This window comes from Podarcis pityusensis (assembly GCF_964106645.2).
Source record: "Podarcis pityusensis genome assembly, chromosome: 3".
Lineage (NCBI taxonomy): Eukaryota > Metazoa > Chordata > Lepidosauria > Squamata > Lacertidae > Podarcis > Podarcis pityusensis.
The window spans coordinates 74918932-74940943 of NC_138026.1; the positions used below are offsets into that span (position 1 = coordinate 74918932).

General features: G+C 40.4%; 1 protein-coding gene across 1 annotated transcript in view; it reads right to left on the reverse strand.

The window, feature by feature from the left end:
• Nucleotides 1-22012, reverse strand: part of GALNT2 (polypeptide N-acetylgalactosaminyltransferase 2) — a 67116-nt gene that overhangs the window by 16758 nt on the left and 28346 nt on the right. Inside the window, exons 2-8 of the mRNA XM_080997733.1 lie at nucleotides 21342-21435; nucleotides 12395-12548; nucleotides 10426-10524; nucleotides 10242-10309; nucleotides 8940-9005; nucleotides 5233-5354; nucleotides 2221-2308 (exon numbers count right to left, since the gene is read on the reverse strand). Coding sequence (XP_080853859.1) covers nucleotides 2221-2308; nucleotides 5233-5354; nucleotides 8940-9005; nucleotides 10242-10309; nucleotides 10426-10524; nucleotides 12395-12548; nucleotides 21342-21435 — 691 coding nt within the window. The remainder of the gene's footprint in view (nucleotides 1-2220; nucleotides 2309-5232; nucleotides 5355-8939; nucleotides 9006-10241; nucleotides 10310-10425; nucleotides 10525-12394; nucleotides 12549-21341; nucleotides 21436-22012) is intronic.

Here is a 22012-nt window from a genome sequence, read left to right on the forward strand (position 1 = left end):
CCTATTTATCTACTTGCACCGCGTGCTTTCGAACTGCTAGATTGGCAAGAGCTGGGACCGAGCAACGGGAGCTCACCCCGTCGCAGGGATTCAAACTGCTGACCTTCCGATCGGCAAGCCCTAGGCTCTGTGGTTTAGACCACAGAGCCACCTGCATCCTGGAGTTATGGTTAGGAGCTTGTAAATAGCTTGCAACTACTAACCATAACTCCAGGGCCACATGCGCAGAGACCAGCTGTTAGCTGTTACAGAAAATCTGCTGATATGGAGCTTACAGACAAGCTTCAACTAACAAAGAACCAGTGATTACAGTGTAGGGCTAGGATTGTGAAGACCCAAGTTGAAAGCCCCAGATTGACCTTGGGCCAGCCACACACTCTCAACCTAGCCTACTTCAAAGGGTTGTTGTGAAGTTAAGCAGGGAGGGGAAGAACCATGTTCTTCAACTTGTTCTCCTGGGAGGAAAAGCACAATTTAAATTTAATACCGGAGAGACAGATATTCTTGTTACCCCAGATGATTGCAATAATGAATATTCTGAATGTGCCACAACAGTGTAATTTATAATCCTTTTATAATTGCTGGATATCTGACACCTAAAAAGTTAGACAATTATGCATTTCCAAACTTTCCTTTGATGAAGAATTATTTTATTTTCCCCAGAAGGAAAGCGGCATACTTTTGGAATATGTATTTCCCAAGTCATACCTAAACACCATCCAGAAGCATTTTAATATTTTTCTGTAATTTGAGACTTTGTACAAGAAGCCATTTTATTTCCCTAAGGCTAAGGGACTCTGCTTATCTTGCTAGACTATACACAAGGGGACTGGAAATTGGTTAGAAGTGTCAGAATAATTCACTGAATTTCAGTTGAAAATGAAGTCCAATGGTAAAATGTGCATAATAGGCTAATTAGTATGATAGAAGCAAAATGAGTCTCAACTGTTTTTTCTACATGTGTATACATGTGCTGTTCTTATTCATATGCCCTCCTCTGCTTAGCAGATCTGTAGGCTATCAGAAGCAATATACCAATTAAGATACAAGCTCAACTTACTTTCATTGTACTTAGATCCTTCATCAGAAAAGAATTTTGCATACTAATTTTACACAGCACTAATTGTAGTGTTGTGATCACTAAAATGCTTTTTCAAATAGCAATTTGGCACAGAATGTTCTTAATCCAAACAGTAGAATAAATGCAACTGCTTCCCAGCTATTATTGAGCCAGAAGTTGTATGCACGAAAACAGGCATTAGGGGGCTCTTCTGGAGCAAGAACGAAAAACATCGAGCATAAGATATCTTGAAGGGCTGGCAGGATTAAGGAAAGTAATCTGACATGGATGCATCAGCCCAATTTGATCAGACAAGTTCCACCTACTTTAAGGCTAAATGGAAATTGTGTACTCAGATGATTTGTACAGCTAAAATGGACAACACCATAAAGAAGTCTCCCCCCACTTTCATAAGGAAATTAAGTCACCATCACCTGCTCATAATGATTATCTGAAACTAGAAGACATGAATGGTTTTGAGGGGAAGGCCTCAAGGATATGGGAAGGGAAGAGAAAGGGCTTTTCTGTTCCCTTTTCCCTTTCCCAAAATCCAGTTCAGCTCTTGTAAAACCTGATCAGGACTGTAAGATAACTGTTTCAGGTTTACAGAAGCCCTCTTACGAGGAGTGGTGATATACTGAACATTCTGCTTGTTCTTCTTGTTATTTTATTTGTTGCTTTCTCCAAAAGATCTCCAAAGCTAATTACAGCAATAAGCTTCACACAAATGTAGTTCATACAAATGCAACATTTAAAATCAACTAACAGAGAGAAATAGCAAAAGAACTAGGCATTGTATATTCTGTTTCCATGCATGCTACTCTGGCATATATGGACTTAAATTTGAGGTAGAAACATCCCACTTTATATCTCCTGAACACTTCTGTTTTCATGGCTTAAGTATAGCCTTACATTTTTGTGAAGTCATTATAAAGATCCACCATTTCTATCAGATTTTTCAATTCAGAAAGTAACATTTCTTTAAAAAAAACAACAAACAAACTTAACAGGTATTCATTCAAAACTATGCCATAAAAGACCTGATTCAACAAGAACACCCCAACTCTTTTTTTTCCGATTTCAGCTGTATGTTGTGATACTTTGGTGTGTTCACATTTAGGGGTCCCGGGAAGATCCTATATTCCAGTGAAGGTACATACCTCCTTTTAAATCAGCCGATGCTCCCACATACTGGAAGTTGTCCATATTAATCACATCAATTATAGGAGACACAACTCGGGTCTTGTCCTAAAATAAATATTTGGAGGGGGGTTGAGTCAGTGTAAAATATTCAGAGACGGAAAGTCATTGAAACTTTTTGAAATGGATGGAAATTGTCACAAAATCCATACAAAGGCAATCTACTTTTCTGATTATACCTCCCTTGAAATGTACAGTGGTGCCTCACAAGACGAAATTAATCCGTTCCGCGAGTCTCTTTGTCTTGCGGGATGGCACGGCTATTAGCGGCTTAGCAGCTATTAACGGCTTAGCGGCTATTAACGGCTTAGCGGCTTTAAGAAAAAGGAAACAAACTTGCAAGAACTCGCAAGACGTTTCGTCTTGCGAAGCAAGCCCATAGGGAAATTCGTCTTGCGGAACGACTCAAAAAACGCAAAACCCTTTCGTCTAGCGAGTTTTTCGTCTTGCGAGGCATTCGTCTTGCGGGGCACCACTGTATTTGCTAGAAAATATTTCTCTATAATTAAGTTTTCCTTATGTCCTCAAGCCCGATTGTTCATTCTATACTTTATTTATGAGAAAAGTAAACCTGGGTACTGAAGGCACCATTCACATGGCAAGCAACAGTAATTTGTGCAAGCCTGGCCCTGCAATAGTCTCAAAGCTGAACTCTATAGCACCTGCCATCAAAGTCATAAATTTATTGGTATTCTATCTTTCCTATAAGAAGTGTTTAACCTCTAATGCATCTGTTGGAGGGAGATTAGGCAGATGAGTTGATCAAGAACCCTCAAGTGAGCCTTGGATCTGAACAGGGATTTGAACGTAATTTCCCCCCACATCCAAGGCCAATAGTCCAACTGGTAGGAGGATCATGAGGATCTGGGGAAGGGTGAGGGCAACACAGTGGGATGGCACCAAATAAAATGGGTCAGTAAACAAAGAAAGGAACAGTCCAACCTGTTTGGGTGTGTTCAGGAAAGCAGGGGGGGGGCTAATTATGGAACCCTACAGCTATTTCTCAATAGAATGTGTGGCAGGGAGGTTAGACGGCAACCAAGAGGAACCCCCAGGTAGCTGTGGGGCACAGGGAGCCCTGTGAAAAAGAGCGGGGGCCTATTCCTCTGTGTCTAGGCTGTGCGTGATCGCCAAGCAGGCAAGAAAAAGCAAGGAAGTGCTAAAAATCCTGTGTACGAGACACACAACTATTCACTTCTGTCTCTATCTTCTCTGCCCTCCATTTCTTGCTTTGACTCCTATGACCTGCCTCTTTCTTCTTCACTCCATGGCCCCCTTCCCTCTGCTTCCATTGAGTGCTTGTCCCTTCTCCTTACTTGCCTCTCTAACCCATCTCTTTCTGTATTTTTCAGATTGGTCTTCAGTCCTCCACCTTTTGCTTGCTCCCCCAAGAATCAGCAGAGCCAAGAACTAGCACAGTTCTAAGTCTTAATGGTAAAGATGCAGGTCTTGAGGCAAGTGGGCAGCTTCACCCACCAGCTCCCTCACCTTCGTGTTTATCTTGGTTCATCCTCCTCTCCGGCTCTCTTTGTGAGTGCACACATGTGCACTTTTTTTTAATAAAGATGTTTTATACTTGTGCATACCTCAGGGCTCCCTCCTCCCTGAGTCTCCCAATACCTCCCTCTTGAGTATGGTAGTGCTGTTTTGGCTACATAAGCAATGTCCCTTGAAGACTTAAAAAGAGTTGTAATGATGATTACAAGAAGATTATGCTTACTCCTATTATACTGTCTATCCTACACTCAGTGCTTTTCCCCCCAAGGGGTACTCAGGAGTACTCAAGGGTACACAGTACCGGCACTTCTCTTTATTATTATTAAAAAGTGTGGTATGTACTGTAACAACTTCATGGCGAATACAGGCACCTATTTTTCTAGAAAAAAAGCACTGCCAATGCTACTATAAAAGTACAGTGGTACCTCGGTTTTTGAACATCTCCATTGATGAACGTTTCACAACTCGAACACTGTAAACCTGGAAGTAAATGCTTCGGTTTTTGAACTCGCCTCGGAAGTCGAACAGGAAATGCGGCTTCCGTATTGAGTTTTCTGTACTGTATTGAGATTTCCATTTTGAGGCTTCTGTTTTGAGTTTTTGGATGTTTTGGAACTCGAGCGGTATTCCGGAACGGATTACGTTCGAAAACCGAGGTACCACTGTATAACGTTTGCCAGTATCATTGCCAGTTATTAAGTAAACCATTTCCAAACTGTCTGTAACAATAGCTGATTATAATATAAAAAATTCCTGAATTCAAAGTAACACCAAACAGAAGTGACAAAACTTGCCTGCTGTTAAAATACTCAGCTTTACAATAATGCATAACGCAAAGGAATTTGACTACATTTTCTTGGAAAGAACCTCCAAACCCTTGTTCACTGGTTGCCTTTTCTGCAATTTTCCCAGTCTTATGGTATGCTTCTTGATATGGGTTAAGCGTATATCCCAAGTGTAACTATGCTATAGTAATATGGCACTGTGATACAACCATTGTTTTCAAACACTTTCCTAATACCTAACAGAATTGAGGTCAAATCAATTGTTGGCTGACATGTCAACTATTGCTAGGTTTAATTGTGTGTCCTACTAAACCAAGAACTACCCTCAGGAATTCTTTATTTTAAATCAATGATTATTTACAAACAATTCTGATCTAATCATGTGAGGGGCAAAATGTACAAATCTCCCTGCCTGAAATACTACTTTTTCAAATTTCATTTCATTCATTCGAGTTAGGATCACAGGGTTGTTCACAATACAGTAAAAAACCACTATCCATGGATGAAATCAGGAGTTCACAACTCTTTGTATCAAATTGGCATGCTAGTTAGTACACTGGGAATTATTTTGGAAGAGCGGTTTGAAATGAGATGCAGATTGAAAACAGCCACTACAAATGATTTTAAGCACCACAAAATTCAAACAAAACAGTGTTTATGGATCAATAGTCTATGTTCCTCATAACAAACCTCAGCTACTCTCTCTAGAAGAGGCTCCAGCCAGTGCTCGTTGCATTCACAATGACTATCCAAGAACGTCAGTACTTTCGCCTGTGCTGCATCTGCCCCTCGGACACGAGAGCGCATCAAACCTGAAAATCAAGACCACATATTAGCCAATTTCTTTTCTTTCTTTCTTTGTTGCTCACTATTCCATCAGTTTAGTAATTCAGTTCAAAAAGAATCAGACTACTGACAAAGGGCAAAACAATTGAGTTTACTTATCATCCTGCTATACTTACACCTTCTACAACATCTAGCAGAGCCTGTTGTTGGGGGACAGGACAGTGAGCTAGACAGCCCATTAGACCAGATCCTAATAAACTTCTCTCGTGACTAATACAATCGCACTCGGCTTTCCTATTATTGTGTTACTGAGATTCACAACTGCCTTGTGTGAAGCATGAATCTGGTGTGCTTGTGGATGGACTTGTGCCGGTATTCTAAACTGGGCCAACAACTTCCCGCATCCTAACCACTGTGCATATCCAGAGGTTGCAGCGGAATGAGGGAAGTCTCCCCTCTTCACATCATGGTGCCTGAAAATTAGGAGTGCCGCTGTAGCAAGTTCCTAAGCACTAAGGACATTATGAAACATAATTTCCCCAGCATCCCTGGTACCCAGGATGTTGCTGCTGCAGCAGCAGCATTCTAAATTCCAAGCACCATGGAGGAAAGAGAGCATCTCCCTTCCTCCACGTCGTTATCATTGCTCCTGAAGTGGTACGCTGCAGTCGCCATAATAAGGGGACTGTGGGGGGAAGAATTAGGGAATCAGAGAGTGCTGTACTTCCAGGGATGTAAACAGGAGCACAGCATAGCCCCAACTGAGCTCTGAATTAACATAATTATTAGTTTGCTTGGGGGAAACAGCTCTATCTGCTGAGTCCAGCTTTAAACTAACCTAAAGTGAAATGTTGTCCATCACTACTTTACTTGGAAGCACTTAACACAGGAGGAAAGGGAAAACTTTCAGCAAACACATAAGCCTTGATATCTTACAGTGTTTCCATTTTTACATTCATCCAAAGTGTGTGATAGATAGCCTTGCAAGCCTCACACAGAAGTTTGTGCATTGCAGTTTGAATTTTTAATTTGCTTATTTCTCTCTACACCATATTGTGCTTTGTTCATCTAATAAGCTACCCATGTGTGCATCACTTCATATAAAGACCGAAAAGACTACAAACATCCATGATGTAGTAATTAGATGTAATCACACATTCTAGTGCAATCCTCATTACTTTCTAGCTCTAATTCTTATGTGTTAGGCAGTCCCTCTCTGCTATAAAACTGATAATAGGAAGAATATTTTAGAATAATTTACGCTGAGATATTCACAACCTTAACCCTCTTCACGCCTCTGGGAACAACACTACTAATGAGCTGTTAAAAATTGTATAGACCACACAGTTTAAACAAAACCAATGGGATGTTTTGTAAATCAACTCCAGTTTAAATTATTTTTTAATATATTTTGGTAGTATAAGGTCATGATAACTATACAAGGAAGGTATCTGGGATAAATAAGCAGTCACATTATTAACAGATAACCACCAGTACTCTAGGTCAAAATGATGCTCATGTTTCAGAAATAGAGAATATATAGGGGGGGAATACTGCAGTAAGAAATAAAGGAAAAATTAGAAAAGGCAAATTATATAATTTAAAATTACTTGCACATTTCATGTTCAACAAATCTCTTCAAAAACACTCTCCTGGAGGTACTACCTCTTGAACTTTTCAACTCCCTCCCATCTTTTTGTTTCATTTGCCCAGTGGAAAACTTTTCTTCTGATCATATTCTCCTGATTTTTATTTATTTTTTAATACTGCTCTCTCAGAGATGTTTATTATGAGCCAATAGCAACACTGAAAGCTGACTACCTCCTTAACTTAGGAGCTATTATAATTTTTATGCGCGAACCCAACAACCCAGTGCCTTAACCCACCTTCCACTACCCAGTGGTCTGAATAACTTGCCACTCTTTCTGCCTTTGAACATACAGCTTATAATAGTCAGTGTTGCATTTGGGCGTATACTGATCTATACATTTGTCAGGATCAATATAATAATTTTACTGTTAACCTCAGCTGACTATACTTCTCTCTTTCTCTCCGTCATATTTGCAGATATCTGTTAATAAGATAGTAGTAATCAATCATCATATCTAGCTCTTAATGACAGGTTATTGATTTTATTACTCTGTTTCTCAATGGCTGCAAACTAAGATTTTGTATATTTTTGCCTAGCTTACAATATATACTTTTTAATATCTTATAGTGCAATTATTATGCATGACTTTTCTTTTTTTTAAGAACCCTGTGCAGTTTTTCAGCTCAGGAATCAACAGAGATGTGAATAATGAAATGCTATTTACGCCTCTACCTGATCTTGCCAAACATTTCATTAAAGCTACTTTGTGAGCAATCTATACATGTTATGAACTCCAAAAGAAAACAAAGTTTTAAGTTCGGCACAAGAACATCATTTAAACTTCACATAATACAAGAAGACTAGAATATTGCCATTGAATGATGAATTTGCTCAAACTTTGTAACAGAAGTTCCTGCAGATGCAACTATGCCACTACTGACTATGAACTGGAAATACCTTCCATCTTTTAACTGCCTCCTCGGGTATATGTTGCACGGTTACAGGAATTTTGTAGATAATACAGCAGTTATCAAATGTAATCAATAAATTAATTTAATTTCTAGCTCACCCTTCCTCGCAAAGGAGTCTAGGGTAGAAACGACTCCTTCTGGGCCTTCTCGGTAGTGGAGCCCTCCCTGTGGAACACCCTCCCTTCAGATGTCAAGGAAATAAACAATTATCTGACTTTTAGAAGACATCTGAAGGCAGCCCTGTTTAGGGACGTTTTTAATGATTGATGTTTTATCACTTTTTTATATTTTGTTGAGAGCCGCTCAATGTGGCTGTGGAAACCCAGTCAGATGGGGGGGAGAATAAACATTATTATTATTATTATTATTATTATTATTATTATTATAACAAAGCATGGTCTAGCCATCCACAGAGAACAAATTAACATTGACTTTGAAAGTTTTCATTCTACTGGAATGCCGCTGAAGGTTTTATTGCTGCTGGTATTACAAATTACATTTTTTTTATTTTCTGACAATACATGTTACACCTACAAGGCAAGATTCAATAATCATCTCCTACCATTAGGGAAGAAAATACAAACATTAATTCACATACTTCTGAATGCTTAACAACTTGCGCTTTACAATCTTTTGCAGATATCAAGGAGGCCAGGGATTCTAACTGCTTGTAACTTAGTTTCATAAAGAGCACCGACAATGCGGTTCAACTGAACAGTCTGTCTTTCTAACTTATAGCAGTAGAAGAAAGCAATTAGACCACCAGCTTTCCACACTTGACTTCTAAAGCCTCTATATAGTTAGGAAGCTGTTGATTTAGGAAGGGCTCCAGGCCTCCAGTACTGTGAAATGAGAGCATTTATAAAGTGAGCCAGAAGACAGAATAATAAAAGACTATCAAATTAAATAGCTGCCTCTTCTGCTCTATTCAGTGCATTTCACTTCTTCTACATACCATACCTGCAACAGGAGCATGTTTTTCCTGTTAACAAAAGTAATTCTGCCTGGAATTCTTTACATTTTGTCCAGTCTCAAAACAAAATGCTCACCTTCCCGGCGATCATTTCGAAGTATCCGCACTTTCTCTATTTTACCAAGGAGTGCACCATCCTCAGCTGAGGAAAAAGGCGTAATTGGTTAATCATTTGTTCATACTGGTTCAAGAAACAGATGGGGAGAGTAACAGTCAAAGACCTACAACTACCCAGGTTTTGGAGCTAAGAAATACCTGATAACTTCGTTTCTGTGGCAAACTTGATTTACAGGACATAACTATGAGCATAATGAGGGACGTGGGTGGCGCTGTGGCTTAAACCACAGAGCCTAGGGCTTGCTGATCAGAAGGTCGGCAGTTCGAATCCCCACGACAGCGTGAGCTCCCGTTGCTCGGTCCCTGCTCCTGCCCACCTAGCAGTTCAAAAGCACATCAAAGTGCAAGTAGATAAATAGGTACCGCTCCAGCGGGAAGGTAAACGGCATTTCCGTGCGCTGCTCTGGTTCGGCAGAAGCGGCTTAATCATGCTGGCCACATGACCCAGAAGCTGTACACCGGCTCCCTCGGCCAATAAAGCGAGATGAGCGCCGCAACCCCAGAGTCGGCCACGACCGGACCTAATGGTCAGGGGTCCTTTAACTATGAGCATGAGTAAAAAAAATTCAGCTGAATACTACTTAAATTTGTTTTTAAACATTCTGCTTTTAAACAGTGGTTTTTAAAATGTTTTTATTGTTTGATTATCATCTTTTTAAGGCACACTGCTGTGATATGTTGTATGATTTACAGGTATATAAATCCCTCTATAAATAAATAGATAGATGGAAACTCAGCTCAAGCAACTAGACAGATCAATTGCTTGTGATCACAAGTCAAATTGCTGTATTAGCAGCACTGAAGTGACCTCCCCAGGTTGCAAGCCTAGGCAGTGTGTATGGAGGTCCTGGGCTGCCCAGACAACAAGACACACACACACCCCGGCCTTGTTGGTGTGGTCCAAAGGAAAGCAGAGCAATATGCTTGGCACCAGCTTGGCTGCAGGAGTTGCTGGATGGAGGTGTACAAGGTGCCATCCTAAAATCCTGCCTTAGGGACACCACTTTGGATTTGTGCAGGGTGTTAGCTTTTTCTACAACCCCAGAGGTGCACCCCATTGTCTCTCAAGACAGATGGATGCCAACAACAAGCTATTTAATTGATGACATCATAAAGAAAGTGTTAGCTTTGGTTGCTACAGACTAGGTACGTGCCAACCACAACCAAAGAGAAATCTACTAGAGGTTCAACAACTATTTCAATATGTTATTTTAATCTTCTTAAGATGACTTCAGGAGCAGAATCCTGTATGAGTACTCACCATCATTACTGTAGTCATCTACAAGTATGATTTCCTTGATTAGATGTGACGGGCTTTTCTTGAGAACACTAAAAAAGAGAGGAATCAATGAATTTCATTTGATAAAATTTAAATTCATATTATCACCATATATCACCACATTAGAGCAGCCCCTTGCAGGTGAAGAAATTGTTCTCAGAAATACCTGACAACTGTTCGAAGCAAAGCCGATCGTGCCTCATTGTGAAAGGTGATTACCACACTGGTAGCTGGCAAGTCTATCCGCCACTGCTTCCGTTGACACCTTGACAGAAACACAAAGCATTTCAAGCATTAGACCGCTTATGTTTAGCGGCGCCATCTAAGCAGAGATGCTTACTGAAAGATTCACAGCAGGCATCCATATTATATCTTGTAGGAGAGGAGCAATGGCAGAAAAGTCTGATGAACAATTGCTGCTGTAAAAAATAAACTGCAATTCCATACGCTAAAATAAGCTCGGGAACAGTGTTAAAGATTGTGATTTGAGAACTGGTGGGAGTTCTGGGGCTGTTCTGTACGGCAGTTCTGCATGACTAGATGACCCTCACGGTCCCTTCCAACTCTACAATTCTGTTTCTATGTGTGTGGTATTCTGAATGTTGCTGACATTTGAGTACGTGCCACAGAGTACCAATTGTCATATAGGCCTCTGCAGAAATGTTATCCTTATGTTGCAAGACTTGTGTTTCTGAAGCGTTCCCTTGCATAGGTGCAAGGTCTACTTCTGTTCCTAGGCATAATGGAGAGGATACCAACTTTCGTAACCACTCAAAACTCCCACATCATCTCTGCCCACTTATTATTATAATAATTTCTTATTTATATGCTGCCCATCTGACTGGGTTGCCCCAGCCACTCTGGGTGGCTTCTAGCAAACTTCAGTGAAACATCACACATAAAAAACTTCCCTATACAGGGCTGCCTTCAGGTGTCTTCCAAAAGTCAGATAGCTGTTTATTTTCTTGACATCTGCTGGGAAGGCGTTCCACAGGGTGGGTACCATTACCAAGATCCATGCTGCACTAAGATTTATCATTTCTGTGCGAGGTGGCATTTTGGCAAGGCAGACTCTTATTAGGCTGAAGACCTTCGAAAGTGGAAGCTCATCCTAAATGGCTCAGACAGTCCTCGACAGTGGATAAATCAAGCTGCGAGTCATCTGCACAACGGTATCCCATTAAAACTAGTTGTCAAACTGAAAAAGTATAATAATCACAAAATGCTTGTAGCTTAAGAGCAATGTGGTGCACCAGTTATGTTTAAATCAATTCCTACCAATGGCAGCAGAAAATTGTGTCTAAAGCAATTCATTTGATCAGCTTTAATAGTCCAAGTTGAATATAGGCCTTCTAAAGTGAACCAAATCCTCAAAATATTTGAAGGGTCCATATAAAATTAAGCTGCTTAAAAGTCTCACTGGCAATATGACTTAAAAGCCTTGTTAATCCTTTGTTTATTCCACTCCAGAATTAATTGGGGCAGGTAGCCTTCATGCATTTCTAGGCCTCTTTTAAACACATGACACAGGAAGGAAAAATATATATAAATGTTTTTTCTCCATGCATAGCAGGGCAGGTACTTTTATCTTTAGTCTATTTTATATGTTCCAATAGACCCTCAAGTATTTTAAAGCTTCTGCCCAAATAGAGGCCAATTCTTACATTATATTATGTAAAGCTTGAATACTGAAATATCACATTTAGAACTAGAGAAGGCCACATTTCCACTGGCTTCATCCTTTGTAAATATTTGAAAGACTACAATTTTAGTGAGGGGGCTAAAAGAAGCCACTAACGGGGAAATAAGGGGCTGACTTTGTTTTACCAACTTGTAAGGGAGTTTACCTTGGATATGAAACCACATGACAAATAGGCAAAGCTTTGGAAGACAAACTGATGCCATGCAAAAAAAATAAACAAGGTAGCAACACTGAACCTAGTTAATCAATGATCCCACCAAATGAGCCAAGCCTTAGTTCTTAATGAGGTATAAAACATTTGTCTATAAGATTTTAGATAGCATGTGGGCTTCCTATGAATGAATGTGTCCCACTTTAAAAAGGTTAACGGGGATGGGTGGGAGAGGCAAAGTTACTTAAAGGAAGCCAATATATACAGCAAATTGGTACTTACTGATCATGTCTAGTATCTGGTACACTTCTGTCCATGCGCAGCTTATCACTTTCCACTTGATTAAACTTATTACGGGCATACGGGTCTTGGCCAGCTTTGACCATGGTGACTCCAACATAAGCTTCCTGGTCAAAATCTTGCCACCTAACTTTCCCTAAGAAAAGGAAAATCTGGTGTTAAAAGATTCAAACACAAAATGCTGGTTTTGTAAAGACAATATACAATTAACAGAGAAGCACAGTAACATTTCTAAATAGTCAAAAAGGCGGGTGACATCTTTCCTTCAAACTCAACAGGTTCTCCCCTCCCTCCAGTCACACACCGACCACGTTTGGATTATCAAATTTTGGTTAAACGAGCCAAGATATCCAAACGTTTCAGGCACATATATGCAGCCACTTGCTTGACCCTTTGTTCACTCACTCTTGCACAAGCAACCCCAAAAGCCCCAGTTAACCACAGCTTCCTATTCTATCCAAAGTAGGAACTTCCAAAGAAGTCAGAATATGAAACATAATTTAAGTTGGCTGGCATGTTCCGATATAACAGAAAGTTGGGTTAACTGCAGCATTCCAGCTTGTTTGTTTATTTATTCACATGAAAGGAAAAACAAAATGGCTGCATATGGGTGCCTGGAGCTCATGCAGATCCTGGCCTTGAGACTCCAAACATGGCTAGAGAGTTTTCCATGCCAGCCCTAGCAATAGCATTTTCTTACAAGGTTCTGCAAGTACCATGCACTTCGTTGTAAAATAATAACAACAACTGTGCACCAGCTGCTCAGATTTAAAACCTAATGTAGAACTTGTGAAAAACTTAAAGCGGGGCAAAACTACATGTTGCATTAAATGCATTAAGGAAGTTAAAATGACAAAAAATAAATAAACTAACTTATCTGGGGCTGGGGCTGGCCCTGCCATTAGGCACAGTGAGGGGGCTGCCTTAGACAGCAGATACGTGTTGCCTTAGACAGCAGAGGAGTGTTGGAAGACAGGGTTGTATGCACCCACATGTCTAGCTCTGTACAGTGGAACCTCTACTTGCAGACGTAATCAGTTCCAGAGGTCTGTCCGTAAGTCGATCTGGGTTGCTGGTAGAAGCGCCGCTGTGTGCAAGCACATTCAGTGGTAGCACGCTTCTGTGCATGCGTAGACTGTGGCAGCCGCTTCTGCGCATGCGCAAATGGCAGAAGCCGCTTCTGCGCATGTGCGAATCATGGCAAACCCGGTATTTACTTCCGGGTTTGAAGCAGTCACAACTTGGATAGGGCCCAAGTAGAGGCAGTCGTAAGTAGAGGTTCTACTGTACTCCCTTAAACTAGCCTGCTGCCCTCAGGTGTAGTGGACACTGCTGTGTCCCCAGTAAGATTCAGTGGTCTGTCTAGTCTGCTTCTGTGCATGGAATGCACTTTTATGGAATGTACTTTTATATCTGTAAACTGCCTTGTGATCCTCAGATGAAGAGCTGTACTGAAATAAATTTAAATAAAGAAACAGAATGGAAAGTGCCATCTTGTCATTCTCTCAGGCAGCAAGCATTTTGGTCTGGTTCTGAATTGCAACACAGCCTAATTGGGACGGTGACAGACCAAGAGGAAGAGGTTTAAGGGTTCGCTCCTGCCCAATGCAAGTCACATCTCCCAAGCTGCAGTGACAAACAATAGTTCAAGAGGGAGACTGTGAGCCTGGTGTGTGCATGTATATATTAGTGTGGGTTAGGTAAAGGTAAAGGGACCCCTGACCATTAGGTCCAGTCGTGACCGACTCTGGGGTTGCGGCGCTCATCACGTTTTCCCTAATACTGTGACCGTTCTAATCCCTCTCCTCTCTCAGCAGTGGCCATTCAGGCCTGAAAACCCAATCGCTTTAAATACAATTAAGCTTTTAACATAATGTGTATTTTGGACCTTAAAAGGGTTCTTTACCCCAGCGACTCTGCTTACTTTTCTTTCTTTCTTTGGTGATCACTCATAGCTGAGTGAGATTGTCTTCCATGAACACGGTCTTAACAGTGAGTCGTAAGTGACTGTGGAGGCCATTGACTTGCCCACAAACCACTGGAGATGAAGTAATATGATTTAATTCCAGCTAAGCCCGTTGACCCTGATGGGACTAAATCTGCTTCGATCCAACAACTCTAGCCTTACAAGTTAATGAACTGAATGAGTAGGTGCAGCAAAGCATCATAAACCACTGATAAACCTACATAAGATCTCTCCCTCCCCGCCCCTCTCTCTCTGGAATGCATTATCATAAAAAATGCATACGCATAAATGATATGAAGCACAAGTAAGGGTAAACTGTCTCCATTTCAGTTTGGCTCAGATACACCTGGTCAACAGATACACATGGACTACTGAATTTAACAGGATCTATTTGGGTTCAAGTTATACATAGCACTTAAAGATGCTTCAAATGCATAAGGTGTTAAAAGAGGCTTGTGTTGTGATCCCTTTGAACTCTGAAAGGAAAGATTTCTAGATCTTGCATTAACTCCACTATTCTAACATTCCAGTAGAATAAGAAATGTCCTAAGGCTTAAGCCACTTTGCAACTATTCCTTATTTCCGCATTTGTACCCTGCTTTTCCTTCCAAAAAGGAAGCTCAAATAAGCAGCGTCTGATTAAGGGCGAGTCCTACACCAGAGAGGCTGGCAGAACGTTCCTGTTCAGCCCAAAGTGAATTATGGCTATGATTGAATATACTGAGTCTGCTGGTGCCCAGAGGCATAGCGGGCAAAGCAATGAATCAATCATGGTACAATGCAAAAAAAAGGGGGGGTGTGGAGTGGGGAATGAAATGCAAGTTCCAGTATTACACCATAGTAGTTCTCTGTTAACAGTTAAGCAATCGAAACCGGTACTTGCATTCATACTTGGCATGCGCCTGGTAAGATTACAGGAAGAATCCATCCTAAAATAGGTTGTATCATATGACAAGGCAAAAGAGGCTCAGCTTCTCCTTAAATACCAGTTTAAATAGAAGTTAGCATGGGACCTCAAACAACCAACAGGTCCAAAATTGGGGGAGCTGTGGCCTTCACTTTTTAATGGAGACATTAAATATTAGTAACATTTCATTATTATTTTAATAATATTTCTGAAAGATAAGAGTGTAAGAATGTAAGAGGAGCCCTGTTGGATCAGGCTAGTGGCCCATCTGTTCTCACAGTGGCCAACCAGATGCCTGTGGAAATCACACAAGCGGGACCTGGGGGCACTGTTACTTGTAAAGCCTGTGTACGCTCTGAAGTGCATCCGTTGATTAATTCCATAATCAACAAAAAATATTCCACAAAACGTAGCATTAGCTTCATGCATAATTCAGTTTACAAGTTATAGCACGCATCATGACAGACCTGCTTTAAGGAAGCTCTGCTGCCAATGAAACGTTTAAGAACTTAACTTTAAATATGTCATCCTTACCATTGTTAATAGCAACGAAGCTATTTATAACATGAACTAGGTAATGTGCCGTTTTATTACACAATCAGTGAGACCAGTATTTGTTTTCTACTCATCCACTGCACTTTTTTTCAGAGGTTACAGCAATGCAGATAAACACGATAGTATAAATTTGAAATACACTGCTTAACTGTGAGATTTCTTCAATATAAGCACACTGCAAAACACACAAACTCAATCTCAATAAATATGTTCGACTTCCAGAGCACATCTTCTGAGTGCAAAATGACATTTGCATTTCAACGTAAAATTTGATTTAGGGAGCATTTATCCTTTTGCCATCTCAGAGCAAATTACTTAGCAGCACCTCTATCAAGTAAGTTTTGTTTTAAATGTCTCTCTTTGACTTTTGGCCCAGGAATCTGGATCCTTCATGGAACCCAATGCTATTGTAACCCTAAAAACACTCTTTTATTTGATTCTGGAGGCCATTAGGGGGTTGTTTTGTTAAGCTGAAAAACATTAGCAGGCAAGAAGTGGTCTGAAAAACAGATAGGCCATTTACTTGAAATACTTTTTAAATATACATACTTAACATCAACTTGCTTACCAATTTGTACATTTAAAGACATTTAGTTTATGTGCAACAGACTGCAATAAAATAAACTCTCTCATCAATGTTAACATAGCAACATGAACTATTGTTTCACCTTGGATTTGGAGTCCTTCCACAACTGCTATGGATGTGAACTCAGCAAGAATGAGAATGTAACTACAGTTCTAATACAAGAGGGAGCTACATTCAGTCACACTGCTTCAGGCACAAAGCATCTAGTTAACTGTGCCTAAGGAGACTCAAAGCCTTGATTCATCCCTGAATTCAGGTTGACAGATTCAAAAAGAATTTGGGTCAGTTTTTGCTGGTTGCTGTTTATGTCAGCAAGGTGACACTATAAACACTGGAGAGAAAAGGAAGCATATTTGCTTATTTTGAAGAGTATACTGCTGGAGGGGCATGGTAAGAGATAATGAAGTGTTTCAGAAACCTGTATTAATTCTGGGTTGTATTCAATTGTATCCTTCCCCTGATGAGAGAGTATTTGATCCAGTGGAGACTTCCATAACTTGAGGGGGTACAATCTTTGCTGGTTCCCCAAAACAGCTCTTTGCCCCCAAAATTTGCTTTGGAGAGTCAGAAGACCAATAGGTTGCAATGTGGGAAGGGGTGCAGGAGAAAGGGGGTATCTGCAGAAGTCACATCTTCCCCCTTTCTACTCAACTCAAGCCTCTGCTAGGTCAACTAGTCTTGTATCAGCAGAAGAGCATTGCTGGATGCAAGTCTACCTTTACCTCATTTCTAATGTCATGCTTTGCTCCCATCTAGTCCTTCCCAACACTTCAGAACATAGATCAGGCAGCCTGTCTCAGATTAGACATCATCAGAAAACAGATTCAGAAGTGACAGGCCACCAATAAGGTACTCAGTGCAAAGCAGTACTGATTACATTCTCTGGTAATAGGATAGGATGTAAATGGAGGAGCCAATACTGGGAAAGTAGCCAAAGAGGAAATATTAGTTATAGTGGGTGCTTAGATTTATTCAACCTTTGTTAGTCTCAACCTTAGTTTTATTAATATTTATCACAGCTAAAATTAAAAGATTAAAGCATATTAATTACTACTTTATTAAAAAGGTCAACTGCAAGCTTTTCATTACAAAGTGTGTGGTCATAAAATTTTGGTACAATTTTAAAATGATAGTAGCATTTGCAGGCTGGGACACATTAATTCACAAAGCTGCATATAAATCTTTCTTTAAGTTGAGTGTCAAAAGGGAAGCTCAGGTTTTTATGTCCTGCATAAGCTGGCACCACTAAATTCAGTGAGCTATAATCTTCATACTTTATTAACAGCAGTGAGGTCATCAAGTTTTGCAGGATTCAGAAAATTCTGTTTAGAATTTCAAAACACAGAACATCTGTTTACCTTGTAAAACTTAATGGCTTGCAAAAGCCCATATTCTTTTCCTACTGGTTTGTGATCTTAAAAGATGAAGCTAGCACACAGAATTATCAATAGACTAAAGCCATTCCGACTGGACATTCCAGTTCAGTCACAGAAGGGACAAAGGGGCACAATAATGCTTATTGCTTCAATGCCCGGGGTCAGATTTATATGCCAAAGTGAACATAGAAAGAGAGATGAAGGACGCTCCAAGAGGCTATGATCTTTATCACCAAGTTAGTAGTTGGCGTGTGTGTTTTCTATCAAAGGCTCTGCCAGAGAGATTATTTGCAGCTAACAGAAGTGCTGTCCAAGTGTCATTCTAACAACTTGGTAGCCTGCAGTAGGATCTGGTGGACATGCAGTTATCGTTCTTATGCATGCCCATTCAACAGGGTTACTAGTCAGATAACACAGGTGTCACTCTAAACCCTTGGTAGAAGAGTAATGGGTTGGATGAAGTGATAATGAACAAAGCTCTGCTCAGGATATGGGCCTTTCCTGCCTTCATCTCATTGCAATCCATGTAAAAGTAAAGGTAAAGGGACCCCTGACCATTAGGTCCAGTCGTGACTGACTCTGGGGTTGCTGCACTCATCTTGCTTTATTGGCCAAGGGAGCCAGCGTACAGCTTTCAGGTCATGTGGCCAGCATGACGAAGCAAGCCGCTTCTGGCGAACCAGAGCAGCAGACGGAAACACTGTTTACCTTCCCGCCGGTAAGCACTTTGACGTGCTTTCGAACTGCTAGGTTGGCAAGAGCAGGGACCGAGCAACGGGAGCTCACCCCGTCTCAGGGATTTGAACCACCGACCTTCTGATCGGCAAGTCCTAGGCTCTGTGGTTTAACCCACAGCGCCACCCGCGTCCCTGCAGTCCGTGTACTCTCTGACAAAGCCATTGCTAAGAGTCACAAAATGTGGGGCTATGGCAAAAAGGGGTACCGTATTTTTTGCACCATAACACTCACTTTTTTCCTCCTAGAAAGTAAAGGGAAATGTCTGTGCATGTTATGGAGGGAATGCCTACGGGTGGCATGCCTACGGATTTTCCTCCTCTAAAAACTACGTGCGTGTTATGGTCGGGTGCGTGTTATAGAGCGAAAAATACGGTAATTGGGAAAGATATACAAGATGAAAATGCCTTCCGCTTGCCTAGGGAGCAGTCTAGATCCAAACCTATATGTTTAAGTGGATTAATAAGCTAGAAACAGTGAAGCAATTAATATAAAACCGCCAGGAAATAATGTGTTAAGCAGACAGCACTTTGTACTTTAGTGTGCACTTACAAGGAAAAAACAATATTATCAAAATATGGCCTGCTTATCTAGAATAAACATTAAGCTGGGCTACAATTTCTCAGAAGAGGAACATCCAGATACATTTTCTAAGAATTTCTCTTTTTGGGGTCCCCCTAAACTATAAGTGAAATATCATCCCCCCCACCCTTTTTTTTGCTGCCCCTGAATAACATGGAGAATTTCAGGCACAACTATGGGTTTAGTTTTAATATTAATTCTAATTTATTAAAAAAAATGGAGCAATAAGCTTGGTTTCTATTCCTTCTGGTCTTCCTTTTTTAATCCATAGCTCAAACTGCTGGTGAAGGAAACAATACAATCCCCCACCCCTCTCACTCACACACACACACACAGTCAAAATAAAGAACCGAACCTTGAATCTGATATGCCATACTATTGTGCACTATTATTGTTTTAGTGTACACACGTTTCACTTTTTGTGCTTTAGTACCCCTAAAGCTGTGCACTGACACAGTTTCTCACAGCTATTCCAGAACAGCCCAGAAGCCAAATATATGACTAGTGACACATTTTATTTTTCGGAAATTGCTCTTGGCAATGATGAGAATCATAGCCTAGTCAACCACAATGTCCAGAAGCTTCCTAGCATTTGCTTATGCTGAAGATTCAGTTACAACTTGCTCATTCTCTAAAACATGGTATAAAAACACAGTCATCATGTTTTAAGTGCAACCCTTTAGCAAACACTGCCACTTGGGGCCTCTCCCCACAATTGCAATGACTGGGGATTTTACATATTAATGATACTGAGATTTTCAGGGGCAAAGCTTTCACTGGGGGGAAAAACCAGTTATAACAATTATCACATACAGTCGTACCTTGGTTTTTTAACAGCTTAGTTCTCAAACATTTTGGCTCCCAAACGCCGCACACTCTGAAGGGATTGTTTAGGTTTGTGAACTATTTTTGGAAACCGAACATCCAATGGGGCTTCCAATTGGCGGCAGGAGCTTCCTGCAGCCAATCAAAAGCCACGCTTTGGTTTGGAAGTCAAACGGACTTCCAGAACGGATTCCATTCGACTTCCAAGGTACGACTGTATATCATTTGTATATCTCTGGGTTGGTTGCCTATAAAGACAGCTTGTTTGGGAAGGTGACAAGGAAGCACAGGGCATTAGCGACTCTTTATCAGGGAAGGGCCTACGGAGTTATACAATATCCTCTGCACACCATGCAGCAGGGCATCATTGGTGGGCCAACCAGAAAGGGAATAATTTTCCTTTGGGGATGCCACTTCTCTTGAGTTTTAATTTGTTGAGCTGCTCCTTTCTTTTTAAAAACCTATGCTCTTATATATTATTATATTTATAAAATTTGTATACCACCCTATACCTGTAGGTCTCAGGGCAGTTCACTGTGGAATGGTATAGGATACTTATTATCTACCTTTTGGGATAATGGAAGCTTTTCCGCACTCCAGAGTGAGAACCGACTGTTGCGGATCTGGCCGTGCTGGCTGGGAAACAGGCGAGGAGTGGGATGTTATATTTCTTATAGGATTTTCTCTCTCCAGGATCTAGTTATAAGAAGAAGTTGGTGAATATTTTGTCTGGGGTTACCTATGCTTCTCAATCTGGTTTCTGCTTGAGGGCGAAATCATCTTGGGGATACCTGCTCCCCATGTTGAGAAGTGGGAGAGAAGTGCATGCACCCTGGGTGAAAGATGGGGGAGACTTGTTTCATGACTTTGGGGGGTTTTTTTGATGCAGGGTTGCTTGGTTCATATTTTTGCAATTTATACTGTTCTGATTAATTTAAAGTATCTTTATTGTTTTGATTCATTTATTGTTCTAGAGCTGGGATAGCTCAGTAGAGCATGAGACTCTTAATCTTACTCTGTCTTTACAATATATCTTTTCTGTGTATTTATATATTAAGAAGTGATGTCTTTATTTGTTAATGTTTTATTGTTGCTGTGCTTAGTTGCTGCAAAAGCAGCAAACATTAAATCAAAACGTAAAAAACAAAGCCATATCCTGTACATGCCTGCTGTAGAGTTCATGATGCTGACTCCCAAGTAAATGGATATAGGATTTCAGTCTTACTGGTTCTAACATTTTATTGTTCGGTTGTATTTATGATGACTTATCAAAACCTTAAAACACACCTCTCCCCTTCATACATATACCAAGCATATTTCCTACTCCTGCTATTAGAAGCTAATTTTCCTAACTGGTCCATACTTTACTCTAAAATTAAGAAATACTGTTCAAATACCTGGAGGTAGGGTCTCGATGTTTTGCAATTTTTCGTTCCCATTATTACTGCGTTGTTCTTTGTTGTTTAATGCATTAACGTTATTTGGGTCATCCTGAGAAGACAAAAAACAGATTTGTCATTAAATTCACACTTGACAAAGTTTGTCAAGGAGAGAAATAACTACTTTACTTCCTTGAATCAATAAAATTTTAATTCAAAGTAAAGTGACAGCCTCAATTAGCAAGAGGGATTATTGAGCAATGGAGCATATATTCAGTCATTTCAGACATCCACTATATGTGAAACAAGCGAATAGTACAAGATCTATTGCCAAGGCTACCGCAAAAAATCCTTACGACGACAACAAAAACCATTTACTAGAAAACTATGTACCTTTACAGCTAACACACTGTGGCTGGCCAAAAATTATTAAATATCCAATATTCAGGAATGTGCATGACATGCAATGTGTTAAAATATATGCCGGGTAATCAGACCACTTTATCAGAACCAAACACCACAACTGGGAACTGTCACATATCTACAGCAAGTTATTTTTCCCACCTGTCTAGATTTTACTAAGCTCTGTTGTGATATTCTACTCCACGTGGGAGTTATTTGACCATGCATTAACTTTCCAAACATCTGTTTCTAATTCTGTATACTATGAAAATGAGAAAGTACCCTGT